Source organism: Lepus europaeus, chromosome 13, assembly GCF_033115175.1.
Source record: "Lepus europaeus isolate LE1 chromosome 13, mLepTim1.pri, whole genome shotgun sequence".
NCBI classification, from domain to species: Eukaryota; Metazoa; Chordata; class Mammalia; order Lagomorpha; family Leporidae; genus Lepus; species Lepus europaeus.
The window spans coordinates 28418942-28437930 of record NC_084839.1 but is presented as its reverse complement, the minus strand read 5'-3'; the positions used below and the strand labels follow the sequence as shown (position 1 = coordinate 28437930).

The window sequence follows — 18989 nt, the reverse complement described above, 5'->3', positions numbered from 1 at the left end:
TGCAAAGGAATTCTTTGTTCCTGATGTTTATGTGGAGTATTGGGATTTCTAAGATAAAGCGAGGATGAAATAACGCTAGGGAGAAACAGTATTTGTTGTGTGCCCGCTGTGGGCAGGCCCTTTTACACTGGTCACTCTTAGGATCCTAGCTACACCCCTGGAGTGCTGTTCTCCCCATTTCACAGTTGGGAATAACTGAGGCCAACTGTAGCACACTTCCACCAGGCGTCAAGTTAAACGTTTACAGTATCAAGAGCCACGATTACGTGTTAAAGGTCATCCTGCGGCGAGGCAAAAAGTAGCATTTGCAGGACCACAGGTGCCTGCTTCTACAAATAAACTTCCCGGCGCGGGCACAGCCTTGCACCCCTGAGAGTGACACCTCGAGGGTGCAAATCCACTCAGGACTCCGCCTTTGAGGGGATCCCGGCCGCTCCTCCCCCGCGGAAAGCCCCGCGTGCGTGCCCGGGGTGCACTCCGTTTAAGGAAGTTGGCGGGGGGGAGGGGGCTGCCTTGCGGCTGCGTCCTGCTCGCCGCGCCCTCCCCCCGCCTCTGCTGCCGCTAAACCCCGGAGAGCGGAGCGCGCACGTTGAGTCTCCTCGGCGGGCCTGGCGGCGGTGCTGGGCATGCTCAGTGGGCAGGACCCGTTAGAGTGGCGAGTAAGGAAGCGTTGGCTCCTCCGGGTCTGCCTTCCCCGGTTCAGGCCCCGGCCCTGGGCTTTTGTGCGCGCCGAGCTGCAGCGCCGCTGCCTCCTCGCGGGGCCGCCCGACCCCAGATGCCGCCTGGCCTGTCCGGTTTCCGCCGTTAACCTCGCGGCGCGGCCGGGAGGAGGAGGAGGAGGAGGAGGAGGAGGAGGAGCGGGGCGGGGCCGGCCGGCCGGCAGGCAGGAGGGCCCTGCCGGCGCTGGGGGCGGGGTGGGTGCGGGGAGCCCCGCGGGGGGTGGGGGGAGGGGGGCGGGCGCGGAGTCACGGGGGTGGGGTCAGCGGCGGTGGCTCGGGAGGCCAACGGGGAGGGGAGGGGGCCGTGGGGGCGGCTCGGCGGAACCAGCCCCGGCTGGGAGCGGCGGCGGGTCCGGGGTCCGGGGCCAGGGCTTTCCGGGCTTCGGTGAGGCCGCCGTGGGCCCCATCTTCCGGCGGCCGCCGGAGTTTGTGGTGATTGTTGCTGCCACCGCCCCGGCTGCCATCTCCTCCTCCTGGGCCGCTGCCGCCGCCGCCGCCTCCTCCTCCTCTTCCTCCTCCTCCTGGGCCGGGCTGATCCCCTCCCCGCTGCCGCCTCCTCCTGGGCTGGGCCCGCGGTGTCTCGTCCCCTCGCGGAGCCGCTCCTGCCGCCGCTGCCGCCGCCGCCTCCTCATTCATCCTCGTGCACCATAGGCGGCACAGGCACCAAGATGTCCAACCGAGTGGTCTGCCGGGAAGCCAGTCACGCCGGGAGCTGGTACACAGCCTCAGGTAGGGCCCCAGGCCGCCGGCCCGCCCGCCGCCGCCGCCGCCTGGCCCCGCGCCCGGCCGGCCGAGGTCGGCAGCCCGGCCCCGCGCGGCGGCGGCGGCGGGCGGGGACGAGGGCGCGGACGGGCCGCGGGCGCCGACCGCGTGGGGAGGGAGCGGGCCGCGGCCGGCTTCGCCGCCTCCCCCACCCGGGGGCAGGCATCCCGCTCCAGCCTCAGGCTCGCCCGGAGTTGGGCGAGAGGAGTTGCCGCCGCCTCGGGACCGGGCTGGGGGGAACGAGGTGCTCCCTGTGCCCCGGGACCCGCTGGCCCACTCGGCGTGGCGGCGACCCGCGTCGGGTCACTGGCCGCCCTGCCCTGCCCTGGCCTGGCCGCCGGCGGTCCGAGGGGCGCGTCCCCGGAGCGGGTCTCGCCGTCTTCGCTGCGGCGCTGGCGGGGGCCCGGCAGCCTTCCCCTCACCTTTCAGGTGCCCGGCGCTGGTGGAAGGAGCGAGGGGTGGTACTTTTCCTCCTTAGCGAACTCGAGCCGGGCTCCCCGCCCGGGAGGGTTGTCCGGGGAGGGCCCGGGGGGGCGGGGGAGCTGGGGCTTTGTGTGTGTGGGGCCGAGGGTAGGGAGTAGGAGGCAGGGGCTTTGGGTGGCCGCCCCGCTCTTTTGTCAGCGTGTGCATTGTTACTGTCATGCAGGAGAGGGGCAGCTGGGGATGGCATCAGCACTTTTCCCGAGCAGGCTCCCGGGTCTTAGTCGCTCAGCACCAAGCAGGTGCTGGGACTACCTAGCCAATTAGTTTTAGGTTTTGAGCGAGTTCAGTCTCCTGAGCCTGCTCGGTCTACCCACATTTCAAGAGTTGTTGGGTAAGAAAGCGAAGGTGGGAACTTCCCCTTTAATAAAGCTCTGGTTAAAAACGACGGTTTTCTGGGGCTGTTTTCAGGAGTCACATTTCTGGTATGCTAAGGAAGAAAGTTTCACTGTGATTCCGAAGTCTTCGGTCATTTGGTATTGGCTTATCCAATGACTAGACTTAGCTTCTTAATATAAGTCGGGTCATGTTTCCCCTTGACAGTAATGGGGGTGGATGGTGGTGGTGGAATGGGATTGTGAGAACACAAAGATTCGGGGGGAAAGCTCCTTTCTCTGAGGTTGCTAAACTAGCTCGTTAAGGGCAGGCTGTTGACTGACTCACTGACACTGTGTTGAGAAGACACAAAGGAATTGGGATTTGCAACTGTTGGTAACAGTATAGGTAAGTTTTGCTTAAGCAGATGGGACATTCTGCAATTAAGTGGTTTCCCTTCTTGAGCCTAAAGTACTTCCTAAATAATTCTCACAACCTGAGAATGCCCATGAAGCTGTTCTTGTTCGCCATGTGGGGAGATACCTTGAGAAGTTCAGTGATGTGCCCGATACTCTTAACACAGTGTGGAACAGGAATTGAGAAACAGGGTCCTCTGGCTCCTGGGCGGATGTCCTAACACTTACTAGTGACTAGTAGCCTCCTCAGGGCTGTCATGTGCTCTGAAAAGGGAAAAAGTCCCCATTGTCAATTTATTGGCCGTCTTTGCTTTATTTGTTGTGGTTTTCCTATACTTTAATGCATTTTGAACTTTTGCTCTAGTTTACATTGGAATGTGGATAAATGATTCTGTAGGAATGTTCAGAGTTTTTGAAAGGCTTTTGGGTAGTTAAGCCGGGCAGAGCTCACACTTTCCGCTAAAGACTTCTTCAGTGTATCTTCTCTAGTACGAGAAATCCTTTGGTCTAGCTCAAAAAATTCTGCTTATAGTTGCTTATCAGCAGTGAACAAAAATGAGCTGTTGAAAATTTAAAAGGATTTTTTAAAAGTTTTTTTTTTTTTAATTTATTTGAAATGCAGAGTCAGAGAAGAGAGAGGGAGAGAGGGAGAGAAGGAGGGAGAGAGAGAGAGAGAGAGAGATCGATCTTCCATCTGCTGGTTCACTCCCCAAATGGATGGGATGGTTGGGACTCTATCAGGCTGAAGTCAGGAGCCCGGAGCTGCTTGTAGTTCTCCCAGGTGGGTGCAGGGGCCCAAGCACTTGGGCCATCTGCTTGCTGCTTTCCCAGGTGCATTAGCTGGGAGCTGGATTTGAAGTGGAGCAGCCTGTACTCAACTGGAGCCCAACTGGGATGCTCGTGTCTCAGGTGGTGGCTTAACCTGCTATGCCGCAGTGCTGTCCCCTAAAATATATTCTTATTTCCCTAAATGCTGAGGGAAATCAGTAATGCTATTCAGTAATGTGAATTGTCATAGATAGTCTTATTATTAAAGTGCAGGCTATGACTCTTTTTGGGATTTTGTGTGAGGCAGACTTTTACAAGATTTATTTATGTATCTGAAAGAATTAGAGAGAGAGAGAGAGAGAGAGACAGAGAGACAGACAGAGAGAGACAGAGGGAGAAATCTTAAAACCATTGGTTCACTCCCCAAATGGCCTTAATAGCTAGGGCTGGGCCAGTCCAAAACCAGGAGCCTGAAACTCCATCCAGTCTCCCACCTGGGTAGCATGGGCCCAAGCACTCTGACAAGTCTGCTGCTCGCCCAGGTGCATTAGCAGGGAGCTGGATTGGAGGTGCAGGAGCCTGGACTGGAACTGGCCTGGATATGGGATTCCAGTATTGCAGGCGTCAGTCAGCTTAACCTGTGCCACAGTGCTGGCCCCTGAGAGAGACTTTTTTGAACTTGAGTAATAATTGATGGTGAATTTAAAGTAATTTAGTTGTAAAAGCTCGCTTTTATTTTAAAAATAAGTGAAATAAAACTAAAATAAACTTTGAGTTGACCTTGTAACTGCTATCTTTAATATTATGCTAGTGTACCTATGCTGATAACATTGACCGTTGGAAAAATGTAACTTGTGTTCTGTCATTATTTCTCTAATGAACTGATCCTAAAAGTGTATGAATATTAGGAGTGATGTGTTTGCAGATTGCCATTGTGATTCATGCAGCATTCAGCTTGTGTCCATAGAATTGGTGTTCAGTGATTGATATAAATAAGGGTGAAATCACATTTGGTTCATTTATCAATTTCAGAGAACAAGTGTGCCCATACATACATATGTACATCTTTTTTTACCCTTTGTTATTTGCTAGATTTGTGGATAAAGTGGTGTAAATCATTCCCTGCCGTCAAGGAATTCACAGTTTATTTGAAGTAAGTAGGAACTCAAGGCAGCAAGTAAACGTCAGATAACTTAAGGTAGTGCTTTTACTAGTTCTAAGGAACATAGAATCACTTTGATGTAAGATTGGAATTTTGCTTTGAAAGAAGGGTATTTGGAGCAGGAAGAAGCAACATTGGATTGGGAAACGCCACAGAGTTGCAAAGGCAGGTGACTATAAGTGGTTCAATTGGATAAGAATTGAAAGGTCATGTGGATGGAATTCATGAGCCTGGACTAGTGTGTGGGACCTGGAGTATAGATGGGCATCATGTGGGTCAGACTTACCCAGTATGCAGTGAGGACCAGGGTGAGTTCGGAGCAGGGGACTAGTATGATGCCAGTAGCATTTTAGGGGCATTAGTCTCATGGAAAGGTTAGTCCTCACTTCTTTACTGGTATGCAGCAAGGTTGGCCCACAGCCCATATCCAGCCTTTTCGTCTTTAATTTTTTCTTTAATAGTTCACCAGCTAAGTAGGATTTTTAGTTTTTAAAAGTTGTTTAAAAAACAAGAACTGCCAATGCTTCATGTGGGTTAGTGGTTCTCAAAGTGGGATTTCTAGACCAGTAGCATGATGTGTCTGTAGTCTCTCTTTTCTCTAGATTTGTTACAGCTTTTATTATTTTAGGCTTTTAACATTCTTTAAACATTTATTTATTGAAAGGCAGAGTAACACACACACACGCGTGTGTGTGTGTGTGTATATATATATATATATACAGAGAGAGAGAGAGAGAGAGAGAGAGAGAGAGAGAGATATTTATTTCATCCAGTAGTTCATTCTCCAAATGGCTGCAACGAAAAAGCCAGGAGCCAGGAACTCCATTCAGGTCTCCCATATAGGTAGCAAGGTCCTAAGTCCTTGGGCCATCTTCTTCAGCTTTCCTGGGGACACCAGCAGGGAGCTGGATCAGAGGCAGAGTAGCTGGGATACAGGATGCAGAGGGATATGATGCCAGTGCTACAAATGGTGGTTTAGCCTCTAAACCAGAATCTGCTGTCGGGATAGTTAGAACTGTCTTCTAGCCAGATTTCCTTTTGCTAGCCTTATTCCCTTTTGTCCGCTGTTGAGCACATCATTTCTTTGACCCTTTCTTCCTTTATCTACCTGTCTCTGACTGTTTCCCCCACCCCATTCCACTTCTTAATGTTACCACTTTTAGCTTAAGACCTCTGGCAATCACTGGTGTCAGGGAACTGAGGAAATAGTATCAAAGTCTAATGATTTTTAGAGAGCATTCTGCAAGTGTTTGTATGTTGTGTAACTTAGAAGCAGTTTTACTTTTAAAGTTGTTTTCAGCCATTCTAAGTTTCTAAACATATTTAATGAAATTATATCAGGATTTTGTAGCTGGAAAACTGTTACCTTTATTGGGGGGCCATGTACCTTGAGTTCTGGAGTGTCAAAATAAAATGTCTTGGTGTGTGAGAACTTGAAAAACTGACTACTACAGATTAACAGAGTATATAATGATGTTTAGTTTTAAAGTGAATCCCGGGGCCGGAATTTGATGCAGTACTTTAGATGCAGCTTGGGTTGCCTGTATTCTCTATCGAAGTGCTGTTTGGAAATCCGGGATCCCCCATTTCCGATCCAGCTTCTTACTACCTTTTACTGGGCCCTAGTGGGCCCAGGTGATGGCTCAGATAGTGGGATTCCTGCCACTTACATAGGAGACCCCAGTTGAGTTCCAGACCTAATTAGTTCCAGGTCTTTGACTTGGCCTAACCCTTATTGTTGTAGGCATCTGGGGAGTGAACTAGCAGATGGAACATATCTTTCTCTTGGCATTTCAAATAACATGAAAAATAAATAAATAAAAATTAAAAGAAAATAAAGTAGGTTCTTTTAGATTATTAACTATGGTTATGCTGATTTATTTTCTGTGTTGCTCATTCTATTATTTTACTTGGAGAAAGGCAAGGAAAAAAAAATTAAAGGCAAACTTAATTTTACTGCTTGACTACTTCTGGTTCTTTGTCACTTCTTGTCCTTTCACATGTAATTGCCAAGTCAAAATTATCTTTCTGACCTCCATGGTATAGTTTATATTAGCTGCTGTTGCATTTTTGTCCATTTCGAAGAAGATGAAAGTGACTAAAAATAAAAATGTCTTTCATTAAGTATATTCCATTGGTAGATTACATAGATGTATGTAATCTGTAATCTTCAAAAAGGACGCTACAAGGTTGGTATTATCTCTATTTATGGATGAGGAAACAATGACTCAGAGAGGTTGAGTCACTTATTTAAGGTGTAACAAGTGAGTGGAAGAGCCAGTCTGGCTCTAGAACTAGTTTAGTGTTAGGGGCAGGGAAGTGTAAGGATGTGTGCTACCCCAGACTCTGAGCTTTTTCTGCCCCGTTTCAAGTTTTTCCCAAACTTCAGAAGGCATGTTTAACTCACACTTGTCTATCATTTATGGCTTAAAACCATTTTCTTAGACATTTTTGATTTTTCACAATAATCCTGTGATTCATTGTAGGATAGGTAAGGCAGGCAGGTCATTGATTTGTCTGCATCTGCCATTTTCAGGGTGAGAAGCTAAACGCTGGAGGAGGCTTCTTTGCCTGAGTCATACTACTAGGGAGTGATAGAGCTAGGATTTCCAATCTAGAATTTCTGGCCAAAGCCTACTGTTCTTTCTATTTACAGTAATGCCAGGGTAAGTAAGAAATTGAGCTCTAGAAGTCAGTGAGCATCTTTATAGTTGTCCAGTACATAGACTATAAAATAATAAAAATGCAACTGAAGCTTACAGATGTTGAATATGATTTGTATAATATAAATACTGACAAAGGAATTGACATATGTTAATTAGGCTGGTTCTAGAATTTGAATTGGGTCTAACAAAATCTGGCATGTCTGAAGAGGCTTTATTTAATGTTCAGTGTTTCAGTATTGGGCGAATTGAGTTCTGTGTGAAAGGAATTGCTCTAGGGACTAGGTGTTTATTATCAGGGGATGAAACAAAAATTTCTGGAGTTTACATTGTAAATGAGAGAGACTGACAACAAACAAAGACAATACATAGTACTTGACTATTAGGTGGAGGAAAGTGTTCTGGAGAGTGGCAGAGTTGGTGCACAGGGCATGTTAAAGGCTAGGTGGCGGAGACTGCAATATTAAATAACATGGAAAGGGAAACTACTTGAGTCAAGACCTGAAGGAGGTGATAAAATACGCTTTGTGTATTGGTGGGGATAGATGATTCTAGGCTGAGAGTATAGAAAATTCAAAGGTTCTGAGGTTAGACCAGGGCTGCACTATTTGAGGAGCAGTGAAGAACCCAGGCCATTGCAGCTTGCAGTCAATCTGGCCAGAGTAGTGTTATCTAAGAGGCGAGTGACTGGAGTGTGCGCACAGCAGGCTTGTGGTCAGTCTTGAAGGCCACTGAAATGACCTTTACTTGAGTGAGTAGCCACTAGAAGGTTTTGAGCTGTTGATGACCTGATCTAATTTAGAATTTATAGAATCACTTGACCACTATGTTGAGACTTGACAGACTTAAGGTCAGAGAGTGATGAAGACAGTGGCAAGGACAGAACCAGGAACACCAGTTAAGCAAGAAAGTAGTATTGCAAGTGAGCGATGATAGTGGTTCGGGCTGAGTAATAGCAGTGGAGATAGTGAGCATGGGTTGGTTTCTGAATATATGTTGAAGGTAGAGCTGAAGGGGATTTGCTGACGTACTTGAAGCTTGAAGTGACTATGAGAGAGGAGACATGGATTTTTTTTTTTTTAAGATTTATTTAATCTGAAAGGCAGAGTTATAGAGAGAGAGGGAGAGAAAAAGTGACTTCTTCCATCTGCTGGTTCACTTCCCAGTTGGCTGCAATGGCTGAGGGTGGGCCAGGCTGAAGCCAGGAGGGTAGAACTCCATCTGGGTTCTCACGTGGGTGGCAGGGTCCCAAGTACTTGGACCATCCTCTGCTGCCTTTCTAGGCACAATAGCAGGGGTCTGGTTTGGAAATGGAGCAGCCCTGACTCAAACCAGTGCCTATATGGGGTGCATCAAAGGTGGCAGCTTAACCTGCTGCACCCCAGCCCTGGCCCCAGATATCTTATTATTGTTTATTCCTAAACAGTGGCAGTGATGAGTTGCTGTTACTTGAGATAAGGCATCGAGGTGTCTTTTGTTTTTTAAGATTTTATTTATATGAGAGGCAAAATTACAAACAGTAGGCCGGCACCGTGGCTCAATAGGCTAATCTTCTGCCTTGTGGCGCCGGCACACTGGGTTCTAGTCCCGGTCAGGGCGTCGGATTCTGTCCTGGTTGCCCCTCTTCCAGGCCAGCTCTCTGCTATGGCCTGGGAAGGCAGTGGAGGATGGCCCAAGTGCTTGGGCCCTGCACCCGCATGGGAGACCAGGAGAAGCACCTGGCTCCTGGCTTCAGATCAGTGCGATGCGCCGGCCGCGGCAGCCATTGGAGGGTGAACCAACGGCAAAAAGGAAGACCTTCCTCTCTGTCTTTCTCTCTCTCACTATCCACTCTGCCTGTCCAAAAAAAAAAAAAAAAAAAAAAAAAATTACAAACGGTGAGAGGGAGTCACAGAGACAAAGGTCTTCCATCCACTGGTTCAGTCCCTAATTGGCCTCAATGGCCAGCTGGAGCTGCGCTGACCTGAAGCCAGGAGCCAAGAGCTTCTTTCAGGTCCCCTATGCAGGTGCAGGGCCCAAACCATTGGACCATCTTCTGCTGTTTTCCTAGGCCATAGCAGAGAGCTGGATTGGAAGAGGAGCAGCCGGGACTCAAACCAGCACCCATATGGGATGCAGCACTGCAGGTGGAGGATTAACCTACTGTACCACAGTACTGGCTTGGGGCATCAAGGTTTTAAGAAGGACAGGTGTGGGGGCTGGCTCTGTGGCGTACGGTTTGCATTGCTGGCATCCCATGTGGATGCGGGTTCAAGTCCTGACTGCTCCACTTCCAATCCACTGCTGTGCTTGTGGCCTGGGAAAGCAGTAGATGATCTTAGTGTCTGGGCTCCTGCACTTGGTGTGGGAAACCCGGAAGAAGCTCCTGGCTCCTGGCTTCAGATCAGCCCAACTCCAGCCATTATGGCCATTTGGGGAATGAACCAGCAGATAGAAGACCTTTCTCTCTGTCTCTACCTGTCTGTCTGTAACTCTACCTCTCAAATGAATAAATAGAAAATCTTAAAAAAAAAAACAAAAAACCAGATTTGGATTGGGAAGGCTGGGAATAACTTTTTAGAAATTTTGATTTAAGTTTGAGCTGTCTACTACACAGTCAAATGGATATATGAGTCTGGAGTTTAAGAGAGAGATCTACCACATGGGAGACCCGGAAGACGCTCCTGGCTCTTGGCTTCGGTCTGGCCCAGCTCTGTCCATTGGAGCCCCTCGGAGAATAAACCAGTGGATTGAAGATTCTCTCTCTCTCTCTCTCTCTCTCTTTTAACTCTGCCTTTCAAATAAATAAAACAAACATTAAAGAAATGGGTGGGGTAACTTTTCCCATAATGTTGTTAGCAACAGTAGTCCCTGGAGATGCCTTTTGCATAAAGAGTTTATGGTCATATAAGTTTAGGAAATGTTGCATCTGTTTTTCTCCATTGGGCCCTGATAACTCCAAGTAGACTTGTTTTGTCACTTTTTACATGTTCTGTCTTGGTGTTCCATGTTCATCTGAAAATACTGTATGTTTTTTATAGTTGTAGGGTGAAATGCTATATAAATGTTAATTGGGGGGGCTAGTGTTGTGCATAATGGGTTAAGTTGCCCCCTGTGATACTGGCATTCCATATGGGTGCCAGTTCCAATCCTGACTGCTCCCCTAATGATCCAGCTCCCTGCTAATGTGCCTGTGAAAGTAGCAGAAGATGACCCAAGTCCTTGGGCCTCTGCACCCACATAGGAGACCCAGAACAAGCTCCTGGCTTCAGCCAGGGCTTGTGGCCATTTGGGAGTAAAGTAGCGGATAGAAGATTTCTCTGTTTTTCTCCTTCTCGCTCTGTAACTCTACCTTTCAAATAAATTTTAAAAAAAGTTATTTGGTTAAGTTATATTGTTATATTTAAATCTTTGGCATCCCTATTGATTTTATTTATCAATTCCTAAGATAAGTATTAAAATTTCTAACTGTCATTGAAGAGTTAATATTTTTTTCTGCTGGCGCCGCTGCTCACTTGGCTAATCCTCCACCTGTGGCACTGGCACCCCGGGTTCTAGTCCTGGTTGGGGCGCCAGATTCTGTCCTGGTTGCTCCTCTTCCAGGCCAGCTCTCTGCTGTGGCCCGGGAAGGAAGTGGAGGATGGCCCAAGTGCTTGGGCCCTGTACCCGCATGGGAGACCAGGAGGAAGCACCTGGTTCCTGGCTTTGGATTGGCGTGGTGCACTGGCTGTAGCGGCCATTAGGGGAGTGAACCAACGGAAGGAAGACCTTTCTCTCTGTCTCTCTCTACTGTCTAACTTTGCCTGTCAAAAATTTAAAAAAAAAAATATATATATGTATATATTTTAGTTTTGTTGGTTTATTCTTTCGTGTCTTTTGAATCTTTTTTTTTTTTTTTTAATTTTTGACAGGCAGAGTGGACAGTGAGAGAGAGACAGAGAGAAAGGTCTTCCTTTTGCCGTTGGTTCACCCTCCAATGGCCGCCACGGTAGGCGCGCTGCGGCCAGTGCACTGCGCTGATCCGATGGCAGGAGCCAGGTGATTATACTGGTCTCCCATGGGGTGCAGGGCCCAAGGACTTGGGCCATCCTCCACTGCTCTCCCTGGCCACAGCAGAGAGCTGGCCTGGAAGAGGGGCAACCGGGACAGAATCCGGTGCCCCGACCGGGACTAGAACCCGGTGTGCCGGCGCCGCAAGGTGGAGGATTAGCCTAGTGAGCCGCGGCGCCGGCCTTGAATCTTTATTATTTAGTATACATGTTTGGAATTGTGTGTTTTAAAGATTTATTTATTTCAAGGTTTTAAGATTTATTTATTTGAGAGGCAGAGTTAGAAAAGGAGAGACGGAGCGAATGGTCTTTCATCTGCTGGTTCACTCCCCAAATGGCCGTGATGGCCGGAGCTCCGCTGATCTGAAGCCAGGAGCAAAGAGCTTTTTCCGGGTCTCCCATGTCGGTGTAGTTGCCCAACCACTTGGGCCATCTTCTGTTGCTTTCCTAGGTGCCTTAGCAGGGAGCTGGATCAGCTGGGGGCTTGAACCAGTGCCCATCTGGGATGATGGTGCTATAGGTAGAGGTTTACTCTCCTATGCCACAGCTTGGCCTTTTTTTTTTTTTTTTTTTTTTTAAGGATTTATTTATTTATTTTGAAAGAGTTACAGAGAGAGAGGGAGGCAGAGATCTTTCATCTGCTGGTTCACTCCCCAAATGACCACAATAGCCAGGGCTGGTCCAAGTCAAAGCCAGGAGCTTCATCTGTGTCTCCCATGAAGGTAGCAGGGGCCAAGGGCCATCTTCTCCTGCTTTCCCAAGTGCATTAGCAGGGAGCTGGATTGGAAGTGGATCAGTTGGGACTTGAACTGGTGCCCATTTGGGATGCTGGTGTTGCAGGTGGCAGCTTAACCTGCTATGCCACAAAGCTGGCCCAAAGTATCTGGTGGTATATCTTGTTATGGGTGTTCTTTATTTTGTATTAAGACCAATGCAGTTTTCTTTTGGTTAATATTTACCTGGTGTATGTTTTTCTATTTGTGTTGGAGGGGGCACAAAGATCACCTTCAGGTTTCACCATTCATTAGGAAAATTCAGGGAACTCAGAAAGGCTGCTAATGCTTAAGGGTATGGTTTATTACAGAGAAAGGATACAAAGTAACATTGGAAAAAGGAAAAGGCTCCTATGATGATATCCAGGAGGAGGCAGGTTTAGTTTTAGTGGAGTTGAACCAACAGTTCATACTTTTTCTGTTGGTACTAGGTGATGGCCAATACAAGGTATTGCAAACCAGAGAAGCACAACTAGGTGATGGTATGCAAAATTTTGTTGAGGTTTAGTCATATAGGCCTGGTTGATCCCATAACTTTAGCTACTCAGTCTGTAGCACCTCCTGCCCTGCCTCCAGGGTATGAAGTGTGGCCTCCAAGGTATAAAGAGAACCAAAGCAGTTCACCTTAAATCACATTGTTAGCATAAACTGTTGGCAAGGCCCTAGGCACACAAACACCTTAAACAAATTGTGGTGAAATATATATGACATAAAATCTACCTTAAAAAAATTTTTTAAAAATTTTTTAATGATTTTTTTTTTTTTGACAGGCAGAGTGGATAGTGAGAGAGAGACAGAGAGAAAGGTCTTCCTCTTTGCCGTTGGTTCACCCTCCAATGGACGCCGCAGCTGGCGCATCGCGCTGATCCGAAGCCAGGAGCCAGGTGCTTCTCCTGGTCTCCCATGCGGGTGCAGGGCCCAAGCACTTGGGCCATCCTCTACTGCCTTCCCAGGCCATAGCAGAGAGCTGGCCTGGAAGAGGGGCAACCGGGATAGAATCCGGCGCCCCAACCAGGACTAGAACCCGGTGTGCCGGCACCGCAAGGCGGAGGATTAGCCTGTTAAGCCACGGCGCCGGCCAAAAAAATTTTTTTGACCGGGAGACAGAGAGCTTCCATCTGCTGTTTCATTTCCCAAATGCCCTCAGTAGCCAAGGGTGAGCTAGAGTGCAGGCAAGGGTCAGTTTGGGTCATCTGTCTCCCATGTGGGTGGCAAGGACCCAAGTATTTGAGCCTCACCTGCTACCTTCCTGGGTGCACATGAACAGGAAGCTGGAATCACGAGTGGAGCCAGGACATGAAACCAGACACTCTGATGGCAGGCTGCAGGTGTCCCAAGTGGCAACATAATTGCTGAACAAAACATCCCCCAAATTTACTGTTTTATCACAAAATAAAATATGTTTGCTTTTGTTTATTTGAAAGAGAGCGAGAGAGGGAGAGAGCGAGAGAGATACCTTCCACTGCTGGTTTACCTCCCGAATACCCATAGCCAGGCCTTGGCAGGCCCAAGCCTGAAGGCTGAAACTTGAACTGGGTCTCCCACGCTGGAGGCTGGGACCCAGGTACTTGAGCCAGCTGCCACCTCCCAGGGTGTGTGTTAGCAGGAAGTTGGATAGGAAGCAGAGGTGGGACTTGATACCAGGCACTCTGCTAGGGGTTGCTGGTGTCCCAAGTGGTGGCTTAACCTGTTCTGCCACCAGTCCTGCCCTCTCCAAGGCTTCCATTTTTTTTTTTTTTTTTTTTTATTTGACAGATAGAGAGAGAGACAGAGAGAAAGGTCTTCCTTCCGTTGGTTCACCCTCCAATGGCCGCTGCGGCCGGTGCACTGCAGCTGGCGCACCGCGCTGATCCGAAGCCAGGAGCCAGGTGCTTCTCCTGGTCTCCCGCGGGTGCAGGACCCAAGCACTTGGGCCATCTTCCACTGCCCTCCTGGGCCACAGCAGAGAGCTGGACTGGAAGAGGAGCAACTGGGACTAGAACCCGGCTCCCATATGGGATGCCAGCACCGCAGGTGGAGGATTAACCAAGTGAGCCGCGGCGCCGGCCTCCAAGCCTTCCATTTTAACAGTTTTTATGTGTACAGTTCTGTGACATTAAGTACAGTCACATTGTTTGCAACCATTATCATAATTCACCTCCAGAACTTTATCTTCTTCAGCTGTAAAATTCTGTACCTTAAACATGAATTCCTGTTCCTCTCTCCCCAGCTCCTGGCAACTGCCACTTTACTGTCTATCCTTTTCTGTCTGGCTTATCTCACTTAGTGTTACTGTTTTTAAAGTTCATCCATACTGTGGGGTACATCAGAATTTCATTCCTTTTTAAGAATAGATAATACCCCATTGCATGTGTATCTATCACATTTTGTATATTCGTTTCTATATTGAGGAAAGCTTGGATTGTTTCCATCTTTTGGCTGTTGTGAGTAATGTGTCTGTGAACATGGGTATGCACTTATTTATTTTAGTCTCTATCTGCTGTTCTTTTGCATATATGCCCAAGATTTGAATTGCTGGGTCATGGTAATTTTATATTTAACTTTTTAAGGACCACCTAACTGATTCTCCTAACAATGCATAAGGATTCCTGTTTTTCTACCTCTTGGACAACACCTGTTCCTACCCCTCCCTTCCCTTTTTGTTTGACAATTGCTGTCGTGGTCCTGAAGTCTATCTTTGTGGTTTTGATTTGTAATTTTTTTAATGACTCATGATGTTGACCATCTTTTCAGGTGCTTCTTGTTCATTTGTATATCATTGGAGAAATGTCTGTTCAAGTCCTACGCTCATTTTTTCTGAAAGATTTTTTTTTTTTTTTTAATTTATTTGAAAGGCGCAGAGTTAACAGAGAGAGGGGGAAAGACAGAAAGAGAGAAACATCCTCCATCCTCTGGTTCACTTTTCAAATGGCTGCAATGGCCAGGGCTCTGCCAGGCTGAAGCCAGGAGCCTGGAGCTTCTTCCAGGTCTCCCACATGGGTTCAGGGACCCAGTTACTTGGATCAGCTTTTACTGCTTTCCCAGGCACATTAGCAGGGAGCTGGCTTGGAAGAGGAGCAGCTGGGACTTGAACTTGTACCATATGGGATGCTGCAGGTGGAGGCTTAGCCCACTACGTCAGCGCTGGCCCCATCATCATTTTTACCTCAAATATTTTTTCTTTTCACCTCCTTTGTTTCCTGAGACTCCTCTTACAGTAGTGTCTTAGTAGCTTAATTTTGTAACAGAGAAGTTTGCGTTGCTTTTTCTCCATAACTTTTTGCTATGTCTTTATGTTCACTGACTTTTTTCTTCTGCAGTATCTAGCTTTGCTTTTAATCCTACCAATGACATTTTCATTTCAGATTTTATAATATTTTTCGAAAGATGTCACATAATTATTACTGAACCGACCTGCTAGTTAAGCCTCAAACATGTCCAGCTGTCCAGACAGTGATGCTATCTTCAGCTTGATATGGTTAAGAAGGCAGTGACCTTGAACACCGTAAATATATGTGCCATCCGTTTCCTGTGCAGTTCCTTATGGAGCCAGCTTGGTTCTTCCGCATTGTCTCCTCTTGATGTTACACCTGATTTTATTACCAGATTTCTTCCGAATCCAATAGGGGCATGAGGTGATTTTGTTTTTTGTGATTTGGACAGGAATGTCTTGATACTGAAGGTCCTGTGAGAAGACATGAGGAGGGAGTCAGGTACACTCACCATGATGGTGGAGAAAAGTAGCCAGATATTGTAATTTTTTCCTTTACGTATTCCATTTGAGTCTCTTTTATGTGTTTTCATGTTACATTCATGTTGTCTAAATTTATGGGCACACCAAGAATTTTTATAATAGCTGTCTGAATGTCCTTTTCTGGTAATTCTGTTGTCTTCAACCTTTCTGGGTCTGGATATGATGAACTATTTGTTTTCTGTTTATAGATCACATTTTGTCATGTCTATAAACTTTTTAGTGGATACCAGACAGTGTGAATTTTACCTCCTTAAAAACTGGTATTTGTGGTATTAGTTTAAAGAGCTTTGATGGGACCAGCATTGTGGCGTAGTTGGTGAAGCCTCTGTTTAGGTCGCTAGCATCAAATATGGGCGCTGTGAGACTAGCTGCTCCACTTCCCACCAGGCTCCCTGCTGAATGCGCCTGGGGAAGCAGTGGAAGATCACCCATGTGGGAGAGTAGGAAGAAGCTCCTGGCTCCTGGCTTTGGCTTGGCCCAGCCCCTGCTATCATGGCCATTCGGGAAGTGAATCAGTGGATGAAGATCTCCCTCTCTCCTGCTTTGAGTTTATTTTCAGAAGACAGCGTTATTTATGGATCATTTTGACTTGTTTCCATTTTATAGGATTTTTTTTTGCCTTTAGGACTAATGTACTTCTGTTATTAAAACATTGCTCTTTTGGGGTCTATTCTGAATGCCCCATGTAGTCATTGAGGTGTCTCCACTCAAGCTGGTAGGGACTCCAATGATTTATGGCCCTGAGTTCTTGAAATGGTCCTTCCATCAGAAGATTTTTTACCCTGTGTATGTACAGGTTGGTATTAAGCCATCAGCTTAAGTGGGCCCTATTGCAGAATTTTAGAGTTCTTTCTTGCTTGACTTTTCCAGAACTCTGACCTGAAGGTTCTAGCCATCGACCCTTCCTAGATGTCAGTGAGAGGAATCTTAGTGATTCTGTGCATGTCTTGTTTTCTTTCTCCTTGGGGTGGTTTATAAGTTGCCTTTCAGCAGAATTCTGGGTAACTGTAGGTCTCACTTTATTTCCTTTTCCATACTCCTCTTGTCCATGTACTACAGTGTCTGCTAACAAGCCATATGTATGTGAATGTTTCATCTGGCTTTGCAGTTGCTTATAGCAATTGTTACTTCCTCATGAGTAAAAATAGAATTTATGTCAGCATAGTTACTGTGGGTGAACATATTTTCATATGTGAACATATTTTCATCTTATTTTTTACTTAAAAAATTTGTGTTTATTTGAAAGGCAGAGAGGCCGGCACCGCGGCTCAATAGGCTAATACTTCGCCTGTGACACCGGTACACCAGGTTCTAGTCCTGGTTGGGGCACCGGATTCTGTCCCGGTCGCTTCTCTTCCAGTCCAGCTCTCTGCTGTGGCCCGGGAGTGCCACAAGTGCTTGGGCCCCGCATCCGCATGGGAGACCAGGAGAAGCACCTGGCTCCTGGCTTCGGACCAGCACGGTGCGCCAGCTGCAGCAGCCATTGGGGGGTGAACCAATGGAAAAGAAAGACCTTTCTCTCTGTCTCTCTCTCTCACTATCCATTCTGCCTGTCGAAAAGAAAAAAAAAATGAAAGGCAGAAAGATGAAGTGAGAGAGAGACAGACAGACACTCTCCAAATGCCCACAGCTATTGGGGCTGGGCCATGCTGTAGCTGGGAACTCAGCCCTGGTCTGCCATGTGGGTAGCAGACACTTACCCACTTGAGTGGTCCTGTGCTGCCTTCCAGGGTACACAGTAGAGGGAAACAGAAATCTGGAGGGGAGCTGGGGATGGTATCCAGGCATCCAAGTGGTATTTTTTCTTTCCTGTTTTTTTTTTTTTTATTTGCATTTTATTGGGGAGGCAGAGAGATAGAAAGATGAGAGAGATATTTTCATCCACTTATTTACCATCCAAATGTGTGCAATAACTAGGGCTTGGCCAGGCAGAAGCCAGGAGCCGGGAACTCCATCGAGGTCTCCCCTGTAGATGGCAGGAACCCAAATACTTGAGCCATTATCGGCTGCCTCTCAGATGTGCACGTTAGCTGGAAGCTGGATTGGAAGTAGCAGAGGTGGGAGTTTAACCAACTGTTCCAATAAGGGATGCAGATGTCCCGAGTAGTAACTTAACTGCTACACCAAACACCTGCCTCTAATTTTTATTTTTAAAATAATATTTTCTTAAAGTTTTTCAGGAATATCGTCACAGCATTTGCATGCAGTGATGATTTTACCTGCTTTCCAAATTTTATATCTCTTTTTTTTTTCTTATCTAATTGTGTTGGTTAGTACCAGTCTACAGAGAAATGGTTATAGGACACTTCTGTTTGCCCATCATGTGTAATGCATGTTTTCAAGTTTGGTGACTCATATAACCTTTGTTGATTTTGTACCTTTTAGATTTTTGGAGATAGACAATTTTTTTGATGAATTGTTTATCTTCTAGGGAATGAGTTAGTATTATAAACCTGAAATTTTCCTAGGATACATAATTTATCTTTTCTCTGCCTGTTAGTTCATGCTGTCCTTCCCTTGTTGAGCCATCAATTAGGGGCTGTCACTGTGGTATTGTAGGCTAAGCCTCTGCCTTTGATGCTGGCATCCCATATGGGCACCAGTTCATGTCCCGGCTGCTCCTTTTCTGATCCAGCTCTATGTTTATGGCCTGGGAAAGCAGTAGAAGATGGCCCAAGTGTTTGGGCCCTTGCAACCTTGTAGGAGGCCTGAAAGATGCTCTTGGCTCTTGGCTTTGGATCAGCCTAGCTCTGGGTGTTGCGGCCATTTGGGAAGTGAGCCAGCAGATAGAAGACCGTTCTCTCTGTCTCTTCCTCTCTCTGTAACTCTGCCTCTTAAATAAATAAATAAATCTTAAAAAAAAAATCAATTAATTGAGGCCAGTGTTGAGCCCTGGTTGGTTAAGCCACCACATGTGATGCTGGCATCCCGAATCGGAGTACTGGCTCAAATCCCAGCAGCTCCACTTCTGATCCAACTCCCTGCTGATGTACCTGAAAAAGCAGCATAAGATAGCCAAAGTAGTTGGGACTCTGCCACTCAAATGGAAGACTTGGATGGAATTCCAGTCTCCTTATTTCAGATAGGCCCTGCCCTGGCTCTTGTGGCTCTTCATTTGGGGAATGGACCAGCAGATGAAAGATCTCTTTCTCTGTCATTTCCTCTCTGTC

At 47.2% G+C, this 18989-nt stretch overlaps 1 protein-coding gene across 2 annotated transcripts in view; it reads left to right on the top strand.

The window, feature by feature from the left end:
* Positions 1-565: 565 nt before the first annotated feature.
* MEMO1 (mediator of cell motility 1) overlaps positions 566-18989 on the top strand; it is a 135724-nt gene continuing 117300 nt past the window's right edge. Inside the window, exons 1-2 of one of the 2 annotated variants that reach the window (XM_062209214.1) lie at positions 566-659; positions 1371-1448. In XM_062209214.1, coding sequence (XP_062065198.1) covers positions 1388-1448 — 61 coding nt within the window. In that variant the 5' untranslated portion in view covers positions 566-659; positions 1371-1387. Of the gene's footprint in view, positions 660-1120; positions 1449-18989 lie in introns of those variants that run through there. The other variant, XM_062209213.1, reaches the window with a different exon arrangement.